The sequence below is a fragment of the Helianthus annuus genome, chromosome 5, assembly GCF_002127325.2.
Source record: "Helianthus annuus cultivar XRQ/B chromosome 5, HanXRQr2.0-SUNRISE, whole genome shotgun sequence".
Taxonomy (NCBI): Eukaryota; Viridiplantae; Streptophyta; class Magnoliopsida; order Asterales; family Asteraceae; genus Helianthus; species Helianthus annuus.
In genome coordinates this window covers 174,261,472-174,282,600 of record NC_035437.2, presented here as the reverse complement: position 1 = coordinate 174,282,600, position 21,129 = coordinate 174,261,472, and the positions used below count along the sequence as shown (strand labels likewise).

At 35.5% G+C, this 21,129-nt stretch overlaps 1 protein-coding gene across 1 annotated transcript; it reads left to right on the top strand.

Moving 5' to 3' along the window:
- The first annotated feature begins 19,304 nt into the window (after window positions 1-19,304).
- On the top strand, window positions 19,305-20,787 carry LOC110942249 (extensin-3-like). The gene is made up of 2 exons (XM_022184000.2): window positions 19,305-20,518; window positions 20,616-20,787. The coding sequence occupies exon 1, from the start codon at window positions 19,347-19,349 to the stop codon at window positions 20,502-20,504; it is 1,158 nt and encodes a 385-aa protein (XP_022039692.1). The 5' UTR covers window positions 19,305-19,346; the 3' UTR covers window positions 20,505-20,518; window positions 20,616-20,787.
- Window positions 20,788-21,129: the final 342 nt, after the last annotated feature.

Genomic DNA, 21,129 nt, shown 5'->3' with positions numbered 1-21,129 from the left:
GCAAAAAAAAAAAGTTTACAGATTTGATTGAGTTGCCTAAGTAATTTTGTGAAAGAAGTTACGGATGATGATAAGTTGAGAGGGATTGTGAGGTGTCGATTTAGGAATGGGTGCAGCAAACAGAGATGGCTTTGTGGAATCAAGTCGGGTCACCAGAAAGGGTGTGTTTGGAAGTGTTGGCAGGAGAATTGGCGGAGAAGATGACTTGGTTGTTAAGGTCACAACATCATTGGCTTGAAGGTATTTGCTTTTCCTTTGTTTTTTGATAATCATGGTTGATAATTTGTCTGATTTTAGGTGGTTTCTCGACGGTATTTTCAGTTACAATTTATGTTTGGTGACTGGTTAGGTTATTTAGTAAGAAAGGAGGAAGGGAAAGGATATATATATATATATATATTATATGCAAGGATGACACCCGATAGTTCTAGACGTCCGGGTGAGTTCATATGACTCCAAAAGTCCAACTTATATGACATTAATCATATAGGTAATCATATGGTGCAACTTATTTGAACTTATAGTTTATTGTAGAAGTATATTAATATGTCTGGGATTGAATTAACGATATGTTCCATTGTATTAAGACATGAAAAAGAGATAAAACGGAATGTACGGATTCCATAGTGAGGTTACAATGGGTTCTATAATGAGATTCTTGAATCTCATAGAATGTTCACTGTAGTATATAAACATTAATTTTGGATGTTTGAGTAGAACTGAAATGTGTCTTTTGACCCGTTTGTCGTTATAATTGCATAAATGTAATTTAATTTATGTGGATGATATTAGGGTCAATGTAACAATTTATATATGTCTTAGTTCATGAATAATAACGTGTATGTAATGTTGAAGACTGAAGTGGACTGTATGTTTAAAAAGTTGAACAGGGCTGCTGTTTATGGGCTGGCACATGCCTATGTACATGTACAACAAGTAGGTACATAGCCATAATACGCAGTTGTAATATATATATTTGTGATTTTGATACTCTTTCCTGATTGCATTTTGCCTATGTTGGGTGATTAAAAGCGTTCGATAGAAAGAATATTTGAACCTACATGCCTTTGGTGCAACTATAATGAGGCGGTGTCACAATTAAGAGGTTGACAGCTGCAGGTAGAGTTCGGAGGAGAGCAAGAGAGAGAGTAGGAGTAATGGTAGGAAAAAAACCCATATACCTGTTTTCTTCTTCTGCACTTCTGTTTTCACTTCTTACCAGGACAACATAGAGAGAGAGGGAGATTAGGTGAGATATCCATGTTTGGAAAAGATGCTTAAAAAGAATAAATGCCATGGTAGTTTGCAATGTTTTACTATGTATTTCTTTATTTTTTTATATCATGTAATAGTTAGATCATAAAATATAGTTTTCTTAAGTTATACATTGTGTTTAAATCTATAAGGGTATACGGTGTGGAAGCGGCAGACCCACCTTTTGCCGTTCGGTGACCACCGCCAACTATTTGCTGATTTCATTTTACCGATTTTTGGTTGCAATTTCGGTGAACCTTCACCGAATCGGTGAAGGAAAGGGGGAGAGAGGGTGTGTGGTGGGGTCCAATTCTTCTCAACCAATCACACATTTTTTTTTAAATAGTTTACCTAAACCCGATTAGGTAAACCACCGTCAACGTTTTTGAGCATTAAGTAAACAATTGACATGTCGCTATGTGATTGGGTGATTTGGGAGTTTACCTATTCAAAGTGTCTAACCACTCCCTACACCCTAAATAGGGTTTTAGTATTGTACTTTTATTTATGCTAAAAATTTTATTTGGCTTAGATATCAGTTGGGATGTACTTTTATTTATGCTAGATATTAGTTGGGAGAGTGAATTACCTCTTGAAAGCGAGTCCTTTGATTCATTTTCTTTATTCGTATCTTTTGTTTTATGTTCGGTTCGTCTGCATTTTACTATCAAGCAGTGTCTTAGTGTAGGTCCCTTTTTCGCGGAGGATTACGAACCTAAACCTTGTTATACAAACCTACTAGCGAGTGCGGAATCCAAGCTAGCAAGCAAACCGAGTTAGTAGCAAGTAGAGAAACAAACACACAAAGATTCACCGATTAACACTAGTCGTATTAATGCAATGAGGGTTTCGGTTACAAGCTCAATGTTTACAGAAGTGTTCTATAAACTCTCTAAGATGTGTGTGTGAGTTTGGACAGAATGCTCTCAAAGAATACTCTCTCTTTCTGTCTGTGTGTCTGTCTCCGAAACTCAACACATGCATGGGTATATATACCCAGCTCAGCAGGTCTGGATCGAAGGATCTGATAGATGGTCCGAAGGATCATCTATCGATCACAGTTCATACGAAAGATCAGCATGGACCTCGAAGGATCATCCTTCGAGGTCTAATGGTCGAACCATGGTCGAACCATATCTTTCGATCACCTCGAAGGATCAGGTGTATCCTTCGAGGCTATCCTTCGATCAGAACATCTTTCAAATGTTGTCCAAGTCAAACCGGAGGATGGTTGACTTGGTCAACTTTCAGACTACTAAGGACATCGTTTACATACAGACCCAATACAGACAAAGTACAGACACAAGTGCACCAACAAACTCCCCCTTGGCTGTAGCTTTGTCTTTGATCTCTAATCTTTGTCTTGTTCTTCTAAAAGTGTAGACTCGTCTTGAACTTCGACGGTCTTTGGTCTTCAAGTCTTCAAGACTCTGATGTCCTATCATGTCTTCAATGTCGGAGGATCTTCAAAGTCTTCACGTCTTGAAAGTAGAGAGTGTATCAACAAACTACCCGTATCATGTAGGAAGTGTGTTGACAAACTCCCCCTTAACATAAGCTCCCCCTTGAGTTATGCTCGTGAAAAGACTTTATCTTTATGAAGTGAGATCCTTGTGGTGTTGATGATGGCCAGCGGCAACTCGATCATCTTCATCTTTTGAGCGCCTTCTCGTCGTGTCTTCATTCCAAGGCTTGTCATCGACCATGTTCTCCTAGCCTTTAGAATCTGCACATGCAAGAAATCTAAACGCGTAATGAGAACAACTGCTTGGAATAGTATAAACAAATGACACACGAGTGACCATGTAAAAATCAAACACCGTCCGACAGTTTGAAAGTTTAATAAATTTATCAATTTTAAATTCTAACTTTCAAAATCTGCAAATTTTGACCGTTTATGAAGATTTAGTCAGTTCGGTTTTCAGTCAGGTTTCAGGTAACGAAGACTTGAGCTCCAACATCGTACGATCGAAAATAAAGCAGAAATAAAATCTTTTTGGCTTTTATAAAGTTTATATTAAAACACGGATTTTAGGCGTGTTTTTGAAATTAAAAGATAACAATTTAAAATCCTTTGAGTGTTATCAAACGACATCACCGCTAATGTCGTGCTGATATGCACCAAACGACGAAACTGTTTAAAAGAAAAACAATAAAAGTTAAGCAGTAAATAAATAAATATATACAAACATTCTTTTTGCGAGTTTCGAGGGTAAGAGAATCATATCAGTGTACGGTCATGCCAAAACACTCTTGTTGTTTAGTTAGTTAACATTAAGATAAGCATCCTATAACAATTATCGGTATTGTTGTCCACTTAAGCTCAACTTATCAGATGTAATCATGGCGAGGGGATACGTTAAGGTATGATTTATACTTACCGACCGGTGTTCATCCACATCACGACACATTCCCGTATCAAGGTATGCACGAGAGTTCATCTTACCGGTGAGTATACCGATTATCATCTGTTTGACCGTATAAATTGTGAGATACTCACTTATTTTGATTTGAAAACAAGTCCTATGTGATATAATCACTTATTGATGAGGAACTTGATTTTCGTATGCATGAGGGCACAGGTGCAAGTCCGTGAACAGGTCAGTACTTCCGTACAGCAGAGAGACGAACTTGACACCCGGATAAATGTGATATTTTATCACTTATTTGATATGGACATGTGATTGTTTATCACTAATTGAGGTCGAATGCAGTATGTAATATGTACACGTATGTATAGTATCATGGAAGATCTAGACTTGCGTCCCCGTTATATTTCGGTAAAAGATACAACCATGATACCCAGATGATAAGCAGCATAAAGACCGAATATCTCAGAACCTCGGCAATCTATCAAACGAAATTTCGGTACTAAGACCATATGCCAATGAGTGGTTCCCACCTGATCTTCAGTCGATTAAGATTTATATCACCCTGCACACTTTAAAATGATTGTGAGCCTACCGATACATCTTATATAGAGCTGCTTATCGTTTTGCATTTAAGGTTTAAAGAGGTTAGGATAGACCACTGATGTACTATCATTTTCTCTTTTGCTCGCCAGGAAACTCATTTTTGTTTTTCTATTGTTTTTGTGTTTTTGAAATTTTTCGATGTTTTTGTATTTTCCGATTTTTGGATTTACTCCCCCTAAAATCAATAAACTAAGATAAATTTAAAACACACAAAGATATTTTCAAAAATGATTTTCCGATGTTGGTTTACTCTTGTGCTTGACCTTAATGCCGTTTACCAAAATTAAGTTTTATCAGAAAAGATTTAACAAATTTTGGAAAAATGAGTTGGCATGTCGGTAAGCGGTGCGAACCATGACAACATTGATGAGTTTCACATTGAAACAATCACGTGTGAGGTGATATCCGAGATCAACGTGTCAGGTCAAAGAGTGCTGTACGAGATAATAACAATTCACAAAGCAGCTAAAATATCGACAAGTATAGGAGAGATTAAGGATTTAAAGGCGTATCCTGCAACTGTTCCGTGCATTGCAAGGAATCTAAGCACTCCCCCAACTTAATATTCACCCGGTGTGAACTTCAAGGTCGAATGTGCAGCTACTGAGAAATCTCTTGACAGCAACAAGCTCATAAACCTCCGGGTCCGGCTGGTCTTCCACATTGTACCAGCGAAGGTCTTGACTTTCTCTTTCAGAAATGGTGTGCGTATGTTCAATCCATGCAAAGGCATCGGCACTCATTTCATTTTATTCGTTCCTGAGGACCCGATCAAAAACCATAATGACCAACTTTTGGCACGTTCTTCATTTGGTCGAATTTTGCAACTTCATTCATCCAAATTTTCTTTTTCTTTTCTCTCTCTCCATCAAAGGCAACAATTTCTTCTGTCGCCTATCTTGTGCAAGGACATTCCACCATCAACAATCCTAAGACTATCAATAGTTCCTCCTGGAACTTCCTGCACACTCACTCAGAGATTAGTTGGAGAGTGGGACCCAAGCCTTCACAGACTTGGGTCGTCCGTCATCATCGAGAATTGTAACATCCATTTCCCGATGATTCGGAATTGATGTAGCTCCCCCTGAAACAGTTACCGGTTTTGGTATCCAAATCTCTTTCTGTTTTTCATGTTTAACATCCAATTTAACAGATTTTGTTTGGATAATCTCCGGTTTTAAAATCTTTTCAACTTCTTTTCTTTGTTTCTTTTTCTGTTTCTTTGCTCGCTGTTTAACAAGACGAGGATCCTGTTTTGATGAAACAGATCTTTTATGGTAATTGTTACCATGGGGGGCATCAATTTTTGACTTTCTCCTGGTGAGATATGGACAATTCTTAATGATGTGTCCATACTCACAACATTCAAGACATGATCTCCGCTCAACAAACCTCGGAGTATCATAACTGCAATAGCCGGATGATGAGCTTCGTGATCTTGAGGTACTTGGTCCTACATCACAACCGTTTGTGTGTTGTGTATAGTTGTTTTGACTGTTTCTTTTCAAAATTTTACTTTGTTTAACAAAATCCTTATTGGATTTGTTTTTGGAAGTATCAATTTTATCAGTCCCTCTTGATTTCACGAGGTTTATCTTCCGAACCTTTTTCTTATTTTCGCCCTGTTTGCCTTTTCTATTCTCTTGGGCGGCATGATTTTGTTCACGGGGATCATCAACCTTTGCTTTCAGCTTATGAAGATATGGACAATTTCGAATGATATGTCCAATTGTTCCACACTCAAAACAATATCTTCGTTCAACAATCCCCGAAGCATCATGTGTTCTCTTAGCCGATGATGTTGAACTTTGTGAACCCGAGGTACTAGGCTGTGAACTGTTTTGTTCATTTCTTTTCAAAACAGTAGCTTTCTTGACAAAATCTAAGTTAGATTTATTTTCAAACGTTTCAATTTTGTCTGTTCCCGTCGATTTCACAAAGTTAACATTTTTCTTCTTCTTTTGATTCGGCTTCTTCTGGACTTGAGCCGGTGCCTTTCCTTTGGGCTTGGTGTGATTTTGCTGTTTTGGCATTGCTGGTAATTTCTTGTTGCCAAATTGTTTTCGAACTTCAGCCCTTGGGATTGGAGGACACTGTGTAACTGTAACACGTGGTCCTGTCTTTCCCAAAAACTTACTTGTCGAATCTTCAAAGACTTTACTTATTAAAGATTGATTAACATTCTTAATAGGAAAATCTTTGTCAGAGTAGATTTTATCATCACCAACAAGAGTGTACAGCAAATTCACACCCTCCGACTCTTTTGCAGACGAGGACTCGATTGCAACAGTCTTAGCGGGTTTTGCAGGAGGATCACATAGAATGTAATTCTCGAGAGGTATGTCCCCATTTTTGACTTCCGCATCAGACTTTGCTAGGATGGTATCATCAGATTCATCATCAGAAGAATCAGCATCCTCAATGATGACTGGAGGATCCTGATTCAGTTCAGCAGAGGACACACATGCATCTGCTGAAGTATCTGAGTCTGGTGATACATCTTTCTTGTATCCGAGTCCTGCTGCAAACTCCTTTACATCTAGAGGAACAGATGGTTCAAAGAACACTCTATCCTCCTCGTCAGGCATCGCATCATAATTGTGTCTCACAGGTGGTGGACATTTCTTATATCCTATGCATGTGACATCCCGTTTTTCTTTCTGAACGTCAATGATGTGATCCAACACATAGCTAGAGCTCAAATAACTATCTAGCTTAAGTTGGATCGCATCACTTTCGGTTTTCACACAAGCCATTTCTTTTTGCATTGTCTCAAGACGTGAGATATACAAATTAATTTCCGTTTGTTTTCTGGAAACCATTTTAGTCAATTCAGTTTTATCTTTCTTTAACGTCTCAATCATTGACTTAAATTCTTTTTCATGGTTTTCATAAAACATATTGGCTTCTGTGCATTTTGAAAGATCCACGGTCAACTTCTGGTTGTGGATAAATGTCACATCATATTTCTCTTGCAAAGCTTCGTGTTTGCTTTGCAATTCACACCACTTGGCATTCAATGAAACATGTTTGTCTTGCAAGTCAAACAAACTAGCTTGTACAGCATCATGTTTGCCTTGCAACTCAGACATGTTTGCCTTTAATCTAGCACAATTATCACAATCTACAGCAGTTGGTTCATCAACACATACCTGACTGGAATTACTCTCAGGTGTTGGCCTTTCTGCATCAGAATCAATACCAGATCCATCCTCACTTGAACTTGAAGTTATATCACCTTCCACTGAAGTTGAAACATCTTCACCTGAACTTCTAACATGTTCAGAACTGTTATCATTCCCCGAGGATCCACCATTGCTGACATCTTTGACAATTTCAGCATACAACGCCGTTTTTGTCTGACTACTGTTCTTGGGATTAAGAAATGACGATTCTACAGTAGAATAATGGTGTTGCACGGCAACTGGGGGTAATGGATTTCCATACATGTCTGTGGTGGGAGCTGGCTTTACAGGAACTAGTTTTGGATTGCCAAAACAATCTGTGATTGTGACGTACTCCGTTTTTAATGGAGCATGTGAAACGGGTCTTGCAAACGAAGTACTGGAAGTTCCAAAATACATATCAGAATTGCATGGCACACTGGATCTTGCAGAAAACGTACTGCTCTCTGCAGTTGACGGATTACCCCATGCTGGATTCATTTTTGATCAGAAAAATGAAAACTATATCAATGTCTCAAAGGATAATAGCCACCCGAAAGATCACACAGCCGAAGGATCCTGGTTGCAAGATCTGAGATCACAGAAACTTGTTAACAATAAACTGACCACAATCGAAAGATCAACTATTGTTCGAAGGATCAACAGTACTCGAAAGATTACTGTTGACTCTCGAACAATGATCTCGAAAGATTCAAGAACTCGAAGGATTCCCTTTTGAAAGATCCTTATCTTTCGAGTCAAATCCCTATCTTTCGGACACTAGTCTTTCGAAAAGATTCCTTTCTCGAAGGATATGTTTCAGACTTCAAGGGATGGGTCGAAGGATATAAATCTTTCGAGCCCTCCTTGATCGAAAGATATCGAAGGATGATCTTTCGATGTCGAAAGATATCTTTCGATATGTTCTGACACACTGACACAAAGTGATGTGTTGGTGAAAAGGTGACAGGTTGGTAAGGTCAACTTTCGGCAAAAGGTATGGTCAGACGTACTTTCCCACCAACTTTGAAAATTTTGCCAAAAATGAAATCCTTATCTTCAACACCAGTCACCGGAATGTTAACCGGAATATAGCCGGAAAATTCAAAATCACTTAAAACAATTTTTCAAGTTACCCAACCCCACTTTAAACACTCCCGGTTAGTTTAGACACGTTTTTACTCAAAGAAAAAGCAAGAAAACCAGTAAAAACAGGTGCAAAAACCAAGTGTTTCAACACACCACAACTTGTAAAAACCCGGTTTTAAACAAGGTAAAGAGCCAAGCTCTGATACCACTTGTAGGTCCCTTTTTCGCGGAGGATTACGAACCTAAACCTTGTTATACAAACCTACTAGCGAGTGCGGAATCCAAGCTAGCAAGCAAACCGAGTTAGTAGCAAGTAGAGAAACAAACACACAAAGATTCACCGATTAACACTAGTCGTATTAATGCAATGAGGGTTTCGGTTACAAGCTCAATGTTTACAGAAGTGTTCTATAAACTCTCTAAGATGTGTGTGTGAGTTTGGACAGAATGCTCTCAAAGAATACTCTCTCTTTCTGTCTGTGTGTCTGTCTCCGAAACTCAACACATGCATGGGTATATATACCCAGCTCAGCAGGTCTGGATCGAAGGATCTGATAGATGGTCCGAAGGATCATCTATCGATCACAGTTCATACGAAAGATCAGCATGGACCTCGAAGGATCATCCTTCGAGGTCTAATGGTCGAACCATGGTCGAACCATATCTTTCGATCACCTCGAAGGATCAGGTGTATCCTTCGAGGCTATCCTTCGATCAGAACATCTTTCAAATGTTGTCCAAGTCAAACCGGAGGATGGTTGACTTGGTCAACTTTCAGACTACTAAGGACATCGTTTACATACAGACCCAATACAGACAAAGTACAGATACAAGTGCACCAACACTTAGCATCTTTTTTTATGCAGGCCCACATGGAAAACCTTCTGAAGTCTTAGTTGCAGATGCTACAAAAAGTTGTACTTATTAGAAACTTGAACTCTGGGTGTTTTTTTAGCCATAGCTTAATTTACATTTGCTTTTGGCTTTGACTTTATGAGCAAGTTAACTTGGTTTGAGGTCTAAGTTTGCAAATTATGGCATGGTTTGCCCGCCGCATTGCGGCGGGTACTAATCCTAGTTTATTATAAAATGTAGAGTACTTGGGTGTTTCAAGTTAAAGCTTACAAGTATGAAAGAAGTTAGCATCGAGTTTGTAATTAAAGAACAATTTTTTTAGAGTAAATTACAAATATCGTCCTTTATTTTTGTATCAGATTGCAAAATATGTCCTTTTTTTTTTTTAAAGTTGATGTGATTCATAGATTATGTTTACAAAACGTTACACAACATGTTCTTTATCCCTAACTCAGTTGAAATTTAATGTTAAATCAGGGTATATTGGTAATTTACTAATTATTTAAAAACTCATTCTATTTCTTTCTTAGACTCTCTCTCTCTAACTTCCTGTTCCCACCACCACCACCATCACTCAACCACCACTGCAGCTGCCACCACGCAACCACCCCCACCCCAAACATTAGGCGACTGTTGTGATTTCAACACCCCCTCTTACTGTCCACTTCCCTCCTTCCCTCTACCTGATTACCACCGCCACAACCAACCCCCAACCTGCCACCTGCCCTCCACACAGTCATTATTACCACTCAATGTCTCCCATCTCTGTCTCTCTCTTTTGGTGGTCCAACGGGTGGTTTCAGGCAAACATGGCGGTAGATTCGGCCACAGTTGCTGAGGACGACCCAAAGGTTACTACATTTGCATCTTGTGACTGATGGTTAACTTACTCAATTGTTAAACCTCAATAACATTCTACTGATTCTACTGAAGGTTAACTTCACCAACTACAAACCCTAACTTCAGCCAAACTAACATTGAAACCAAAATTACTCCAAAATAACGCCAGAATTAATCCGATCAACATAATTCAACCGAATTCACAACTGAACAACAAAATTACCCATGAGAGAAGCTTCGAGCATGTGGTAAGCGAGATTAATCTGATCGGTAGGGTTAATGACGCAAGCCGGACAGTTCTGGATCTCTGTTGCGCTGTAAACGTGGTACATCATGATCACAAAGACGGGGGTGCCGATGGATTTCACAACCAGCAATGCTCTGCCGTGTTTCGCATGATCAAATCTGATTATCAGAAACTTTCGGAATAGAGTTTTGAATAAGAGTAACAAAATTGTTACCATTTCGATGAAGAGAACGATGAAGAACAAGATCATTGTTGTGGATTGCAGGTTTACTAAAACCCTAGATCGGTGAGGAAAATGATGTGGAGAGTGGAGGTTTCTGAGTTGTTTACATGGGGGATACGAATGGATTGATTTATGATTTCAAAATGGGTTTTTTTAATTTTTACAATTCTTTTTTTTCTTTTATTTGTTAGAGATATTTTGAATAAATTAATAAAATTACCATTATACCCTGATTTAACATTAAAGTTTAACTGAGTTAGGCTAAATAACATATTGTGTAAGGTTTGGTAAACACTAAGTATGAATACCATCAAATTTAAAGACAAAAGACACACTTTGTTATTGAATACAAACATAAAGGACGATTTTTGTAATTTACTTTTTTTTAATTGAATGCACTTTGTAAATTTATGATAATATAGATTAATCAAAACATGCAAAGAAACCAAGTTAAAAAAAGACTTGTGTGTTTTTTGTTATGTCTAGGTTTATGTATCGACCTTTCAACGCTCTATATGTTAGAAGTACATTAATTAATATTAATAAATGTACATAGTTGTTTTTTTTTCTAAGACTATGACCTCGACCTTAAAGAAGAGCTCTTCTTCTAAAGATTTATTGTAAAGAACCTCCACCCGCATAATTGTTTTTTATATTTACGAGATTTTATAATTGAAAACTGTAGTATTACTTTGACCTTAGAAGAAGTTTTAATTCATTATCATGAGACATAATGATGAAATTTTGGTTTATATTAGCCAAGTGCGTAAAAAATCACATGAAAAAGGGTTTAATACATTTTCATAGAAACATAATGATGAACAATTGCCTTATGCTAACCAAGTACGTGATGGATCATACCTTGTTTTTTATATCACGTTCATTCATCAATAATATTTATTTCCATATAAAGAAATATTCCTTCGCAATCACCTTTATTATTTATTACCATCTTGACCTTTTTTCGTAAATAAAAAAAATCATCTCCTATAACTCATTTTCCTTAAGAATTATCGGTTGATAAGAAGTACCTATTGATAAGTCATTTTCCTTAAGAGTTATCGGAAGATAAGAAGTACCTATTGAAATTATGTCATTCATGTTCTGTGATCGATACCCATGCATAAAACTTGTATTGCTAATTTATATTTTTACAATTGTACATGTAAAGAAAAACTAATTAAAAAAATACACAGTGCTACCAGATTTAACGGTTGCCAAGATCCACCTAAATTAACATGGGTTAATATGTCTTATACATATGCCATAATTTGAAAAAAAACCTACACTAGACATCCTTCATTTCATTATACACTCTACGATGTGATATTTTAGGTTTTCACTTTTGGATTTATAGGTTGTAGATTTTAGAATTTTTGTTTATTATCATTGTGTCTTTTATTTATCATTGTGTCTTTTCTATATTTGTGTCATTGTGTTTTTTTTTTTTGCAACCCATTGTGTCTTTTTTCCTCGACACTTTGTTGTATTTTTTAGCTTTATGTTATATTTTGTTTGACACTGTGTCATCTTGTGCGATCCATTATGTCTTTGTACATTTCTTATTTTTATGATCCTTTGTAGAATAATTTAAACCTCATTTTAGTGTAGCATTTCTATATTTATATTCAAAAATCAGTTAGCGTGTTTAAACTAGGTTGCGTGTAACACATAGCATTTTTCTGGTGGAGAAGTCAAAATCTTATAGACGACATACGTCTGTGTTTTAATTACTATCATATTTATTTTAATTAACATTTTTGACATCACTACAGTTCTGTTTAGGTTTACTAGATATTGTTACAACACATGGATGCATGACCAATGAAATCTTAGCTAGAGAAAATATTTATCTTTATTAGATATGTAGTATGCAGCTATTTCTTGAATAATATCTTTAGCTTGAGCAATACTAAAGCTTGAGTTAATTATAAGTTTGAGGCTTTGAGCATATCAAACTGTCAAAAACATGAGTATCAATCATACAGTTGAAAATCTCTCAAACTTTATAAACCAAAAACTCATGAGTACAATCAAATCTTTGAACCAAAATACAACAAAAACCCTCACATGACAACCTACAGAATATCAACATAATTATCTGTACGAATCTATACGAATATGAGCAAATTAACAAGATCTACTAAAACTCTAGACAAACATGAATGAGAACCCTTGATATGAAACGAAGAACAAAAAATATGATCACCTATAGATCTATCAGATTACCAATCTGGAACGAAACCCTAGATCTAAAATATACATGAAACCCAAGAACGGATGTGAGAGAATAAGTTTATCTGTGTGAGAAAAATATCTAAGATAATTTACTCTCAAAACAACTGAATGTTCTCTTTTATAAGCCTTATCCGCAAATCCTAAGAAATTCATAAAGCCCAAGTTGCATCAGCTCAACAGTAGCCCAAGTTGTATAAGCCCAACAGCAGCTTCGCATCTTTACTAGTCGAACAACAACATCGGAATCTCTTAATCTCAGGCCCAACACACAAAACAATTGAAAACACAAAATATTAGAAAATGATAACGATATATTTGATATTGAATTGAAAGATACGTATATAGACACATATATTTCAACACCCCCTCAATTCAATAGGCAAACATGGCAAAAACATAAAACTGAGAATTATGGTATCATTACGAAATCAAACAAGATCTAAAGGTTCTACGAGAACTTCACTAATCAAAATGCACAAAACTTTTAACAAACAACAGACATCTAACCTAATAGATCATTAACATAATGATCTAAAATCTCTAACACTTGGTCTAACAGGTAAACGAACAAACAATGTTCAAACCCTAGAAGGAATTAGATAGGCTGCAAGACAACAATGAGAGAAACAACATCTAATAAGAAACAACAAAAAAAAAACACTAATAACTTTCTCCCAACATAGTTATTCCTTATATGTTCTCAATCAATAATGAACTTTAGATTGCCACTTAGGTTATAGCCTAGTGGTCAAGAGGAATTATCTTTTGTGGGGAGACCAAGGTTCAATCTTTGGGAGGTGTAAGTATTTAAGGGGAAAAATTAGCCGTTCAAAAATAAAATAAAATAATGAACTTTAGAATTGTTATTGACAAGAAATATACTCGAAGATTGCCACAAAACACATCATCGATTATAGTAATCACCACAAGGAGCATCATAATCACATAAAAGAAACAATCACATAGATGAAACAATCATATAACATATCCAAGTAACACTGATTCAACATATATTCAAATTCACTATAATTTTCAAGGTTTATACAAAAACCAACTGAAACAAAATGAACAATAATACTCAACCCTTCCTACAGATCATTAATACAATAATATGAAACTTTTACAAATGGTTTAACAGACACATAACTGACCAAACAAACTACAACAAGATCAATAGAACCTAAACCCGTTTTCAAAGAAAAACCCTAAGAGAGAGAAATGTGAAGAGTGTGTGAATCAATCTGGAATATAAAAAAATATATGAGTTGCTTAACAAAATCAGATACACATCTGACATCATATGAAGTTACATGACTTTCAAAATTCAAAACACGTCTGAAAGACACCCGACGACTATCATAAAATCAGTCTCAATCAACTTTCTCTACAAACACGATAATCACTACAAAGATCTAACAAATTTATAGAGTCAATCATGAACCAAAACTCTAGATCTAATCAAGTGAATACATAGAGAAAGAGACTTCGACAAGGACACATACATTATCAGAAACATATCTGATACAAATAAAAGTCTCACAACTTTAAAAAACCAAGAACCACGTCTGAACGATATTACTTGTGAAGAACTAAAAAGTTTTTTTTTCAAGACTAGAAACTTTTACAACTTTACAAGAAACTCTTAATCACAAGATTCATACGAGATAAGTTTCAAAACAATAAGAATAGCATGAACTATGCTAGACTAAACAAAAACAACCACATGAGAATCTGATTTGAACATAAAATCATACGATTTGTAACAAAAAAAAAACCTAACACTCACAAGAGAAGACATATAAGGCTGTTAATAAAACTCAAGAATAATCTTGACAATATTGCTAGTTAAACATGTGAACAATTTCGATAAACCAGACACAAAACACACAGGTCAAACTAACTATCGCAAACGAGCTACTAATCCAAACATGGTCATTCATGGTACAACCATACAACTTTGAGGTATTAAAACCCATTTAAGAATTGTTATAATACAGTTCGAGACAAACCAAAATCACACAAAGTAATATAACAATTTCACAACAAAAAGACCTAAGATTACTACTTTTAACAACCTTATCAAAAACAAAGTTTAAGACTCACAAAATATGTCACACAAAGATCAAATTAATAGAACACATAGAACCCAGCTGGTCAAAAAACACTCAAATCACGTGGTTCGACTAACTATACAACAAGATATGGACATTAAGACCCACACCACATCCGAAAGGCATTCTAACGGTGTTCACGACAAACTCAAATCACAAGATTCAAAAGAACAAGTTCAAAACAAACTAAGAACCACACGATTGCACTTCAGACAACAACTTTACATCCAAAAATACTTCTGGTTGAATACAAAAGTCACAGAACTTTGCAACAAGAAAGACATTTTATCAAAAAAAAACAAGGTTATCAAACAACCAAGAATATTCTTGAACAATAACTGATTACATTTGCAAACTGCCTAGCTCAAAAACAAAACATGACTTGCAGCCAATACATATTTTCAATAGAACAACAATCTTGCAATCCTACATTCACTTACATGAAAAACAAGAAAACAATCATGAAATGTAACATGCAAGATAAAAAACACATATTCATTACAATTCTGAAATAGTTTGGAAAACTCATGTGACGAAAAAAACCTTCTATAATAAAACTCACTTTGAATTATTTTTGACAAACTTTGGATAAAATATATTCTAATATGATATTAACGTATTTGGATAAAATATATTCTTATCTGATATTAACGTGTTTCATTAAATACATATGTTGTAAATCAAATTGGTCAATAAACTAAAATCATATCATTTTTTAATACAACTCTTTTGTTAATCAGTTTAGAAGTCATTAAAAGCAAGAAAAAAATATTTATTCATTTTTAGAAAAAAAGCACACAAAATACTATGTTCCATCTGAGGAACTAAAACAAAAACAGTCAATTATTTAAAAAATATATGGCACCTCAAATTATCTACAACAGAAACCCACACAACTTTGTGAAGAATCAATAAGACTCGAACATAAACAACATATAGCTTAACCTGAATCAATACACCCTAAACTCCTAAACAATGAACAATTGTTAATACATCTTCAAACAAATATGCTCATGAATAGTTCAAATCCAGATAGAACAAACAAAGTTAAAAATAAAAACTTAAACATATATGCAACTCACTTCTAATGCAACAAATAAATCAACAGCTTATCACAAAACATGTGTTTACAGAAATATTGTAAGCAAGCCAGGCATACAAAACTGTAACAGAAATTAAGATGTAACACACAAATACAGGGTGTGGCTCTCCCTGTTATCAACAACGGTCCCCCTAACCCGGTCAAAACGTGCCTAATCAACAGATAATCATGAAAAACTAAAGCAAGAATATAGTATGCACAAATCTGACCTGATTAGCACCCAAGTTAGGGATCCCCAAGTCCCAAATCTTTACAGTTCCATCTTCTGAACCCGAATACATCTATTTTCCACCAAATTGGAACCCTATAGCCATAACATTGTTCTTGTGTGAATCGTAGCTCATGACAGGCTGAGACTGGTTGATTTAACATCAAAGAGTCGAATGTTGATATTGCATCAATTATATGCACCAAGTTTCAATTCTTTTTAAATCTTCAAGATCCAAAACTTGTATAATGAAATACCTCTGCCCTTATGTTTCTTTACATGGGTTATCGATCAACTTCTACGAATGTTGATGCAACATACAAATTAAAAAAAATCAGACCAAGAACAAATCCACAACTAAGCAAGAGATGAACCAGATCTGACTTTCAATGGTAGGATTTTCAACAACGGTAACCGATCTAATTTCAACCAGAAACCCCCATTCTTGACCTATTGTGACTTGTGATGACCGAACAAAACCCTAGCACACTGAGATTCAAAATACCTAAATCTAAACGCGCGGAAGACGATGAATCGAGAGCCTAAAGCTCTGATAACATGTCAAAAACATGAGTATCAATCATACAGTTGAAAATCTCTCAAATTTTATAAACAAAAAACTCATGAGTACAATCAAATCTTTAAACCAAAATACAACAAGAACCCTCACATGACAACCTACAGAATATCAACATAATAATCTGTATGAATCTATACGAATTTGAGCAGATTAACAAGATCTACTGAAACTCTATACAAACATGAATGAGAACCCTTGATACGAAACGAAGAACAGAAAATATGATCACCTATAGATCTATCAAATTACGATTACCAATCTAGAACGAAACCCTAGATCTAAAATATACATGAAACTCAAGAATGGATGAGAGAGAATAAGTTTATCTGTATAATTTACTCTCAAAACAACTGAATGTTCTCTTTTATAAGCCTTATCCGTAAATCCTAAGAAATTCATAAAGCCCAAGTTGCATCAGCTCAACAGCAGCCCAAGTTGTATCAGCCCAATAACATCTTTACTAGTTGAACAATAACATCGGAATCTCTTAATCTCAGGCCCAACACACAAAACAATTAAAAAACAAAATATTAGAAAATGATAACGATATGTTTGATATTGAATTGAAAGATACGTATATAGACACAGGGTGGGGTTCTAGAGTGAACACTAGTGTATTTGAGAACTGAGTGAACAAATCATGACCATTGATTTACATCATCAAATCGTAAAATACACTAGTGTATTTTCATCATCAAATCCTGGCCATTGATTTACACTTGTGTATTGATAATCAAGGGCTAGGATTAGTTCACTAGTGTTCACAATCAAAGGGGTTGTTCACTAATGAACCTAACCCTATAGACACATATATTTCATCACAAACTGTAGAACTAACTCTTAAATGTTCAAAGCAACATATAGAGATACCCAATTTAATTCTTCGTCTCGGATGAACCCTAGAAGGTGCTTTAAGCTACTAAAACTTTTACTTGGACCGTTAGTTTCTTTTCAACGAGACAAAATCTCAATGTCGAGAAGATAGTTAGATTATAGAACGACAACATACACGCTAATCAACTGATGTTTGGTGCTTGGGCCTAGCAGTTGCTGTGCGTTCTTAAGCTATCTAGGTCTTAATAAAAATTAATAAAGAGTATGCATAAAAAGACAAATCAGAATATAAAAACTAAGATTAAATAGTAAAATAAAGAAATGAAATTATGTTTAGACTCCGCAACAAATATTAAACAATAGATGAGGTTAAGACCTGTGTTTCTCACAGCTCCATTAAAGTAGATTTTTCATCTATTTATGTGTGTATACGAAGCTATAACAACTATAATAGCAGTGATATACTTGTATTACACGAGATGAACTCGCTGTACATAAGGTAATCATTTGTCATCGTGTTTATGTTGTGTCAAACAGTATACTTTATGTCATTTGTTTGCAGATAGAAAATGAACCAAAGTCATATATAGCCCCAGTTTTCCCAAGTTGAAAAATCAAAGTCATTATATATAGCCTCATTGAAAACTTAGAATGATTAATACTAAGCAAGAAAAAAAAAATTCATGAAACTACTTTATACATTTTGGACTTCTCCTTTTCTATGTTCTTTACACTATGATCACCTTCAATTATTCCAAAATGGATTGTTGTAATAAAGTTGTTAGGTGGTCACCCTACATTAATTGTGATTCTGCCATTATATGTGTAGATGCATAATGAGTAATGTCAATTTATTTGTATTGCATGTATAAAAATAGTTCCAAATTGATAATCACCTAAAATAATTCAAACTAAAAACCAAGAGAAAATGAAAAACTAATGACTAAAAGCATGAAAAAAATTAAGAGAGAAGGCTACTGCTGCTGCTACTACTACTAAGAGAAAATGAAAAACTAACGACTAAAACTATGAAAAAAATTAAGAGATAAGGTTATTATTATTATTATTATTATTATTATTATTATTACTTTTATTTAACATTTTTAAAATCTGGATATTTATGCCATTAGTCAATGATCTTAAATCTTGCATTTGAACAAGTTTTTCTTGTTTTTTAGTTTTTAGATTTAGAACAATGTGTCACTATACATTTTTTTCAGTTAGTTAGAAATATGTAAAGTTAATTGTTTTGTTATAGTGCAAGTTGTTGAATTAATAGCTAACTAACAAAATTTGTGCAAAAAGATATATTGACAACTATTCATCGTTAAACGTTAAAAGTTAAAGACTTTCATTTTCTTACACGACTTAAGATAACTATTTAGACTAGTCGTTTCTGACCAAATGACACGGTATGTAACAATTTTTATCAACCATGCAATCAATATCAATCCACATATTGACCCTTCAAACGTTGTATGGTAATAAGTTGCATTATCTTGTCACTTTGATTTAATTTAATATTATTATAATAGTGTGTAAATATGGAGGAAATTTACCTATATAAAGGATGGTAAGGTGCGCGCAAAATCATAACTTAGCTAGATCCCACTTCTGTTAGTAGAAATGGGAACAAATACAAAAGGGACGATGTCTCAATTGGGGACCCTTTTAATCACTCTTTTAGTGGTTATTGTATCTTTAAGCTTCCCATCATTGACCACCGCAAACTACCCCTATTCATCACCACCTCCACCAACCAAGAAATCTCCACCACCACCAACACCTCATTATCTTTACAAGTCACCACCACCACCTCCACCTGTTTATAAGTCTCCACCACCACCACCAAAGAAACCCTATAAATACAAGTCACCACCACCACCTCCAAAGACGCACTATATATACAAGTCCCCACCACCGCCTCCGCCAAAGAAACATTACGAATACAAGTCCCCACCACCACCTCTGCCAAAGAAACATTACGAATATAAGTCCCCACCACCACCTCCGCCAAAGAAACATTACTATTACAAGTCCCCACCACCACCTCCGCCAAAGAAACATTACGAGTACAAGTCCCCACCACCACCTCCGCCAAAGACACACTACAAATATAAGTCTCCACCACCACCTCCACCAAAGAAACATTACGAGTACAAGTCTCCACCACCACCTCCGCCAAAGACACACTATAAATACAAGTCCCCACCACCTCCGCCAAAGAAACACTACGAATACAAGTCCCCACCACCACCTCCGCCAAAGAAACATTACGAGTACAAGTCCCCACCACCACCTCCGCCAAAGACACACTATAAATACAAGTCCCCACCGCCACCTCCGCCAAAGAAACACTACGAATACAAGTCCCCACCACCACCTCCGCCAAAGAAACATTACGAGTACAAGTCCCCACCACCACCTCCGCCAAAGAAACACTACGAATACAAGTCCCCACCACCACCTCCGCCAAAGAAACATTACGAGTACAAGTCCCCACCACCTCCGCCAAAGAAACATTATGAGTACAAGTCACCACCACCACCCCCGCCAAAGACACACTATAAATACAAGTCACCACCACCACCACCCCCGCCAAAGAAACATTACGAGTACAAGTCACCACCACCACCTCCGCCAAAGACACACTATAAATACATGTCACCACCACCCCCGCCAAAGAAACACTATGAGCACAAGTCCCCACCACCTCCTACTAAAAAATACCCACCACCACATTACTACTACAGTTCACCTCCTCCTCCTCCTCACTATCAATAGATTACTGTTATAAGGTAATTAATTTCATGGATGAGACCTTATAATACAGCATTTTTATTCTGTTAATTAATATATTATTATTCCAATTTTCCTTTCTTTCCATGCTTACAGATTTAATGAAATAAACAAGTTGATATAATGGGACTATATCTTGGACCTCCTGGAAGATGGATATTGTAGCGACGAGAAAGAATAAACAAGGGTTTGCGATTGTACCAAAAGTGCTAGTACTTATATATGTACAACTGATCATAAATCGTTATTGCTTTTCATGTTGCTTGTTTCTGTTTCTTCATTTTCGGTTTGTTTTTTTTTTTTTTTTTTGTTTTTTTTTGTATTATCTAAAATATTTTATGTATTTCCACTAAAGACTGCTTTTTTTTTTTGTTTTTTTTGTAATATCTAAAATATTTTATGTATTTCCACTAAAGACTGCAATTTGGGATTTGGAATTGCTGTGTAGTAACAATGTTTGAAACAGAAAACATACAGATTAGCGTACAATAAGAGTAAATACCTATATCATAATTCATACATGAAAAGATAAATGTCATAACTTATTTGCAGTAATAATATTAGTCAGTGACGGAACCAGAACGATTTAGTTAAGAGGTTATCATAAGTT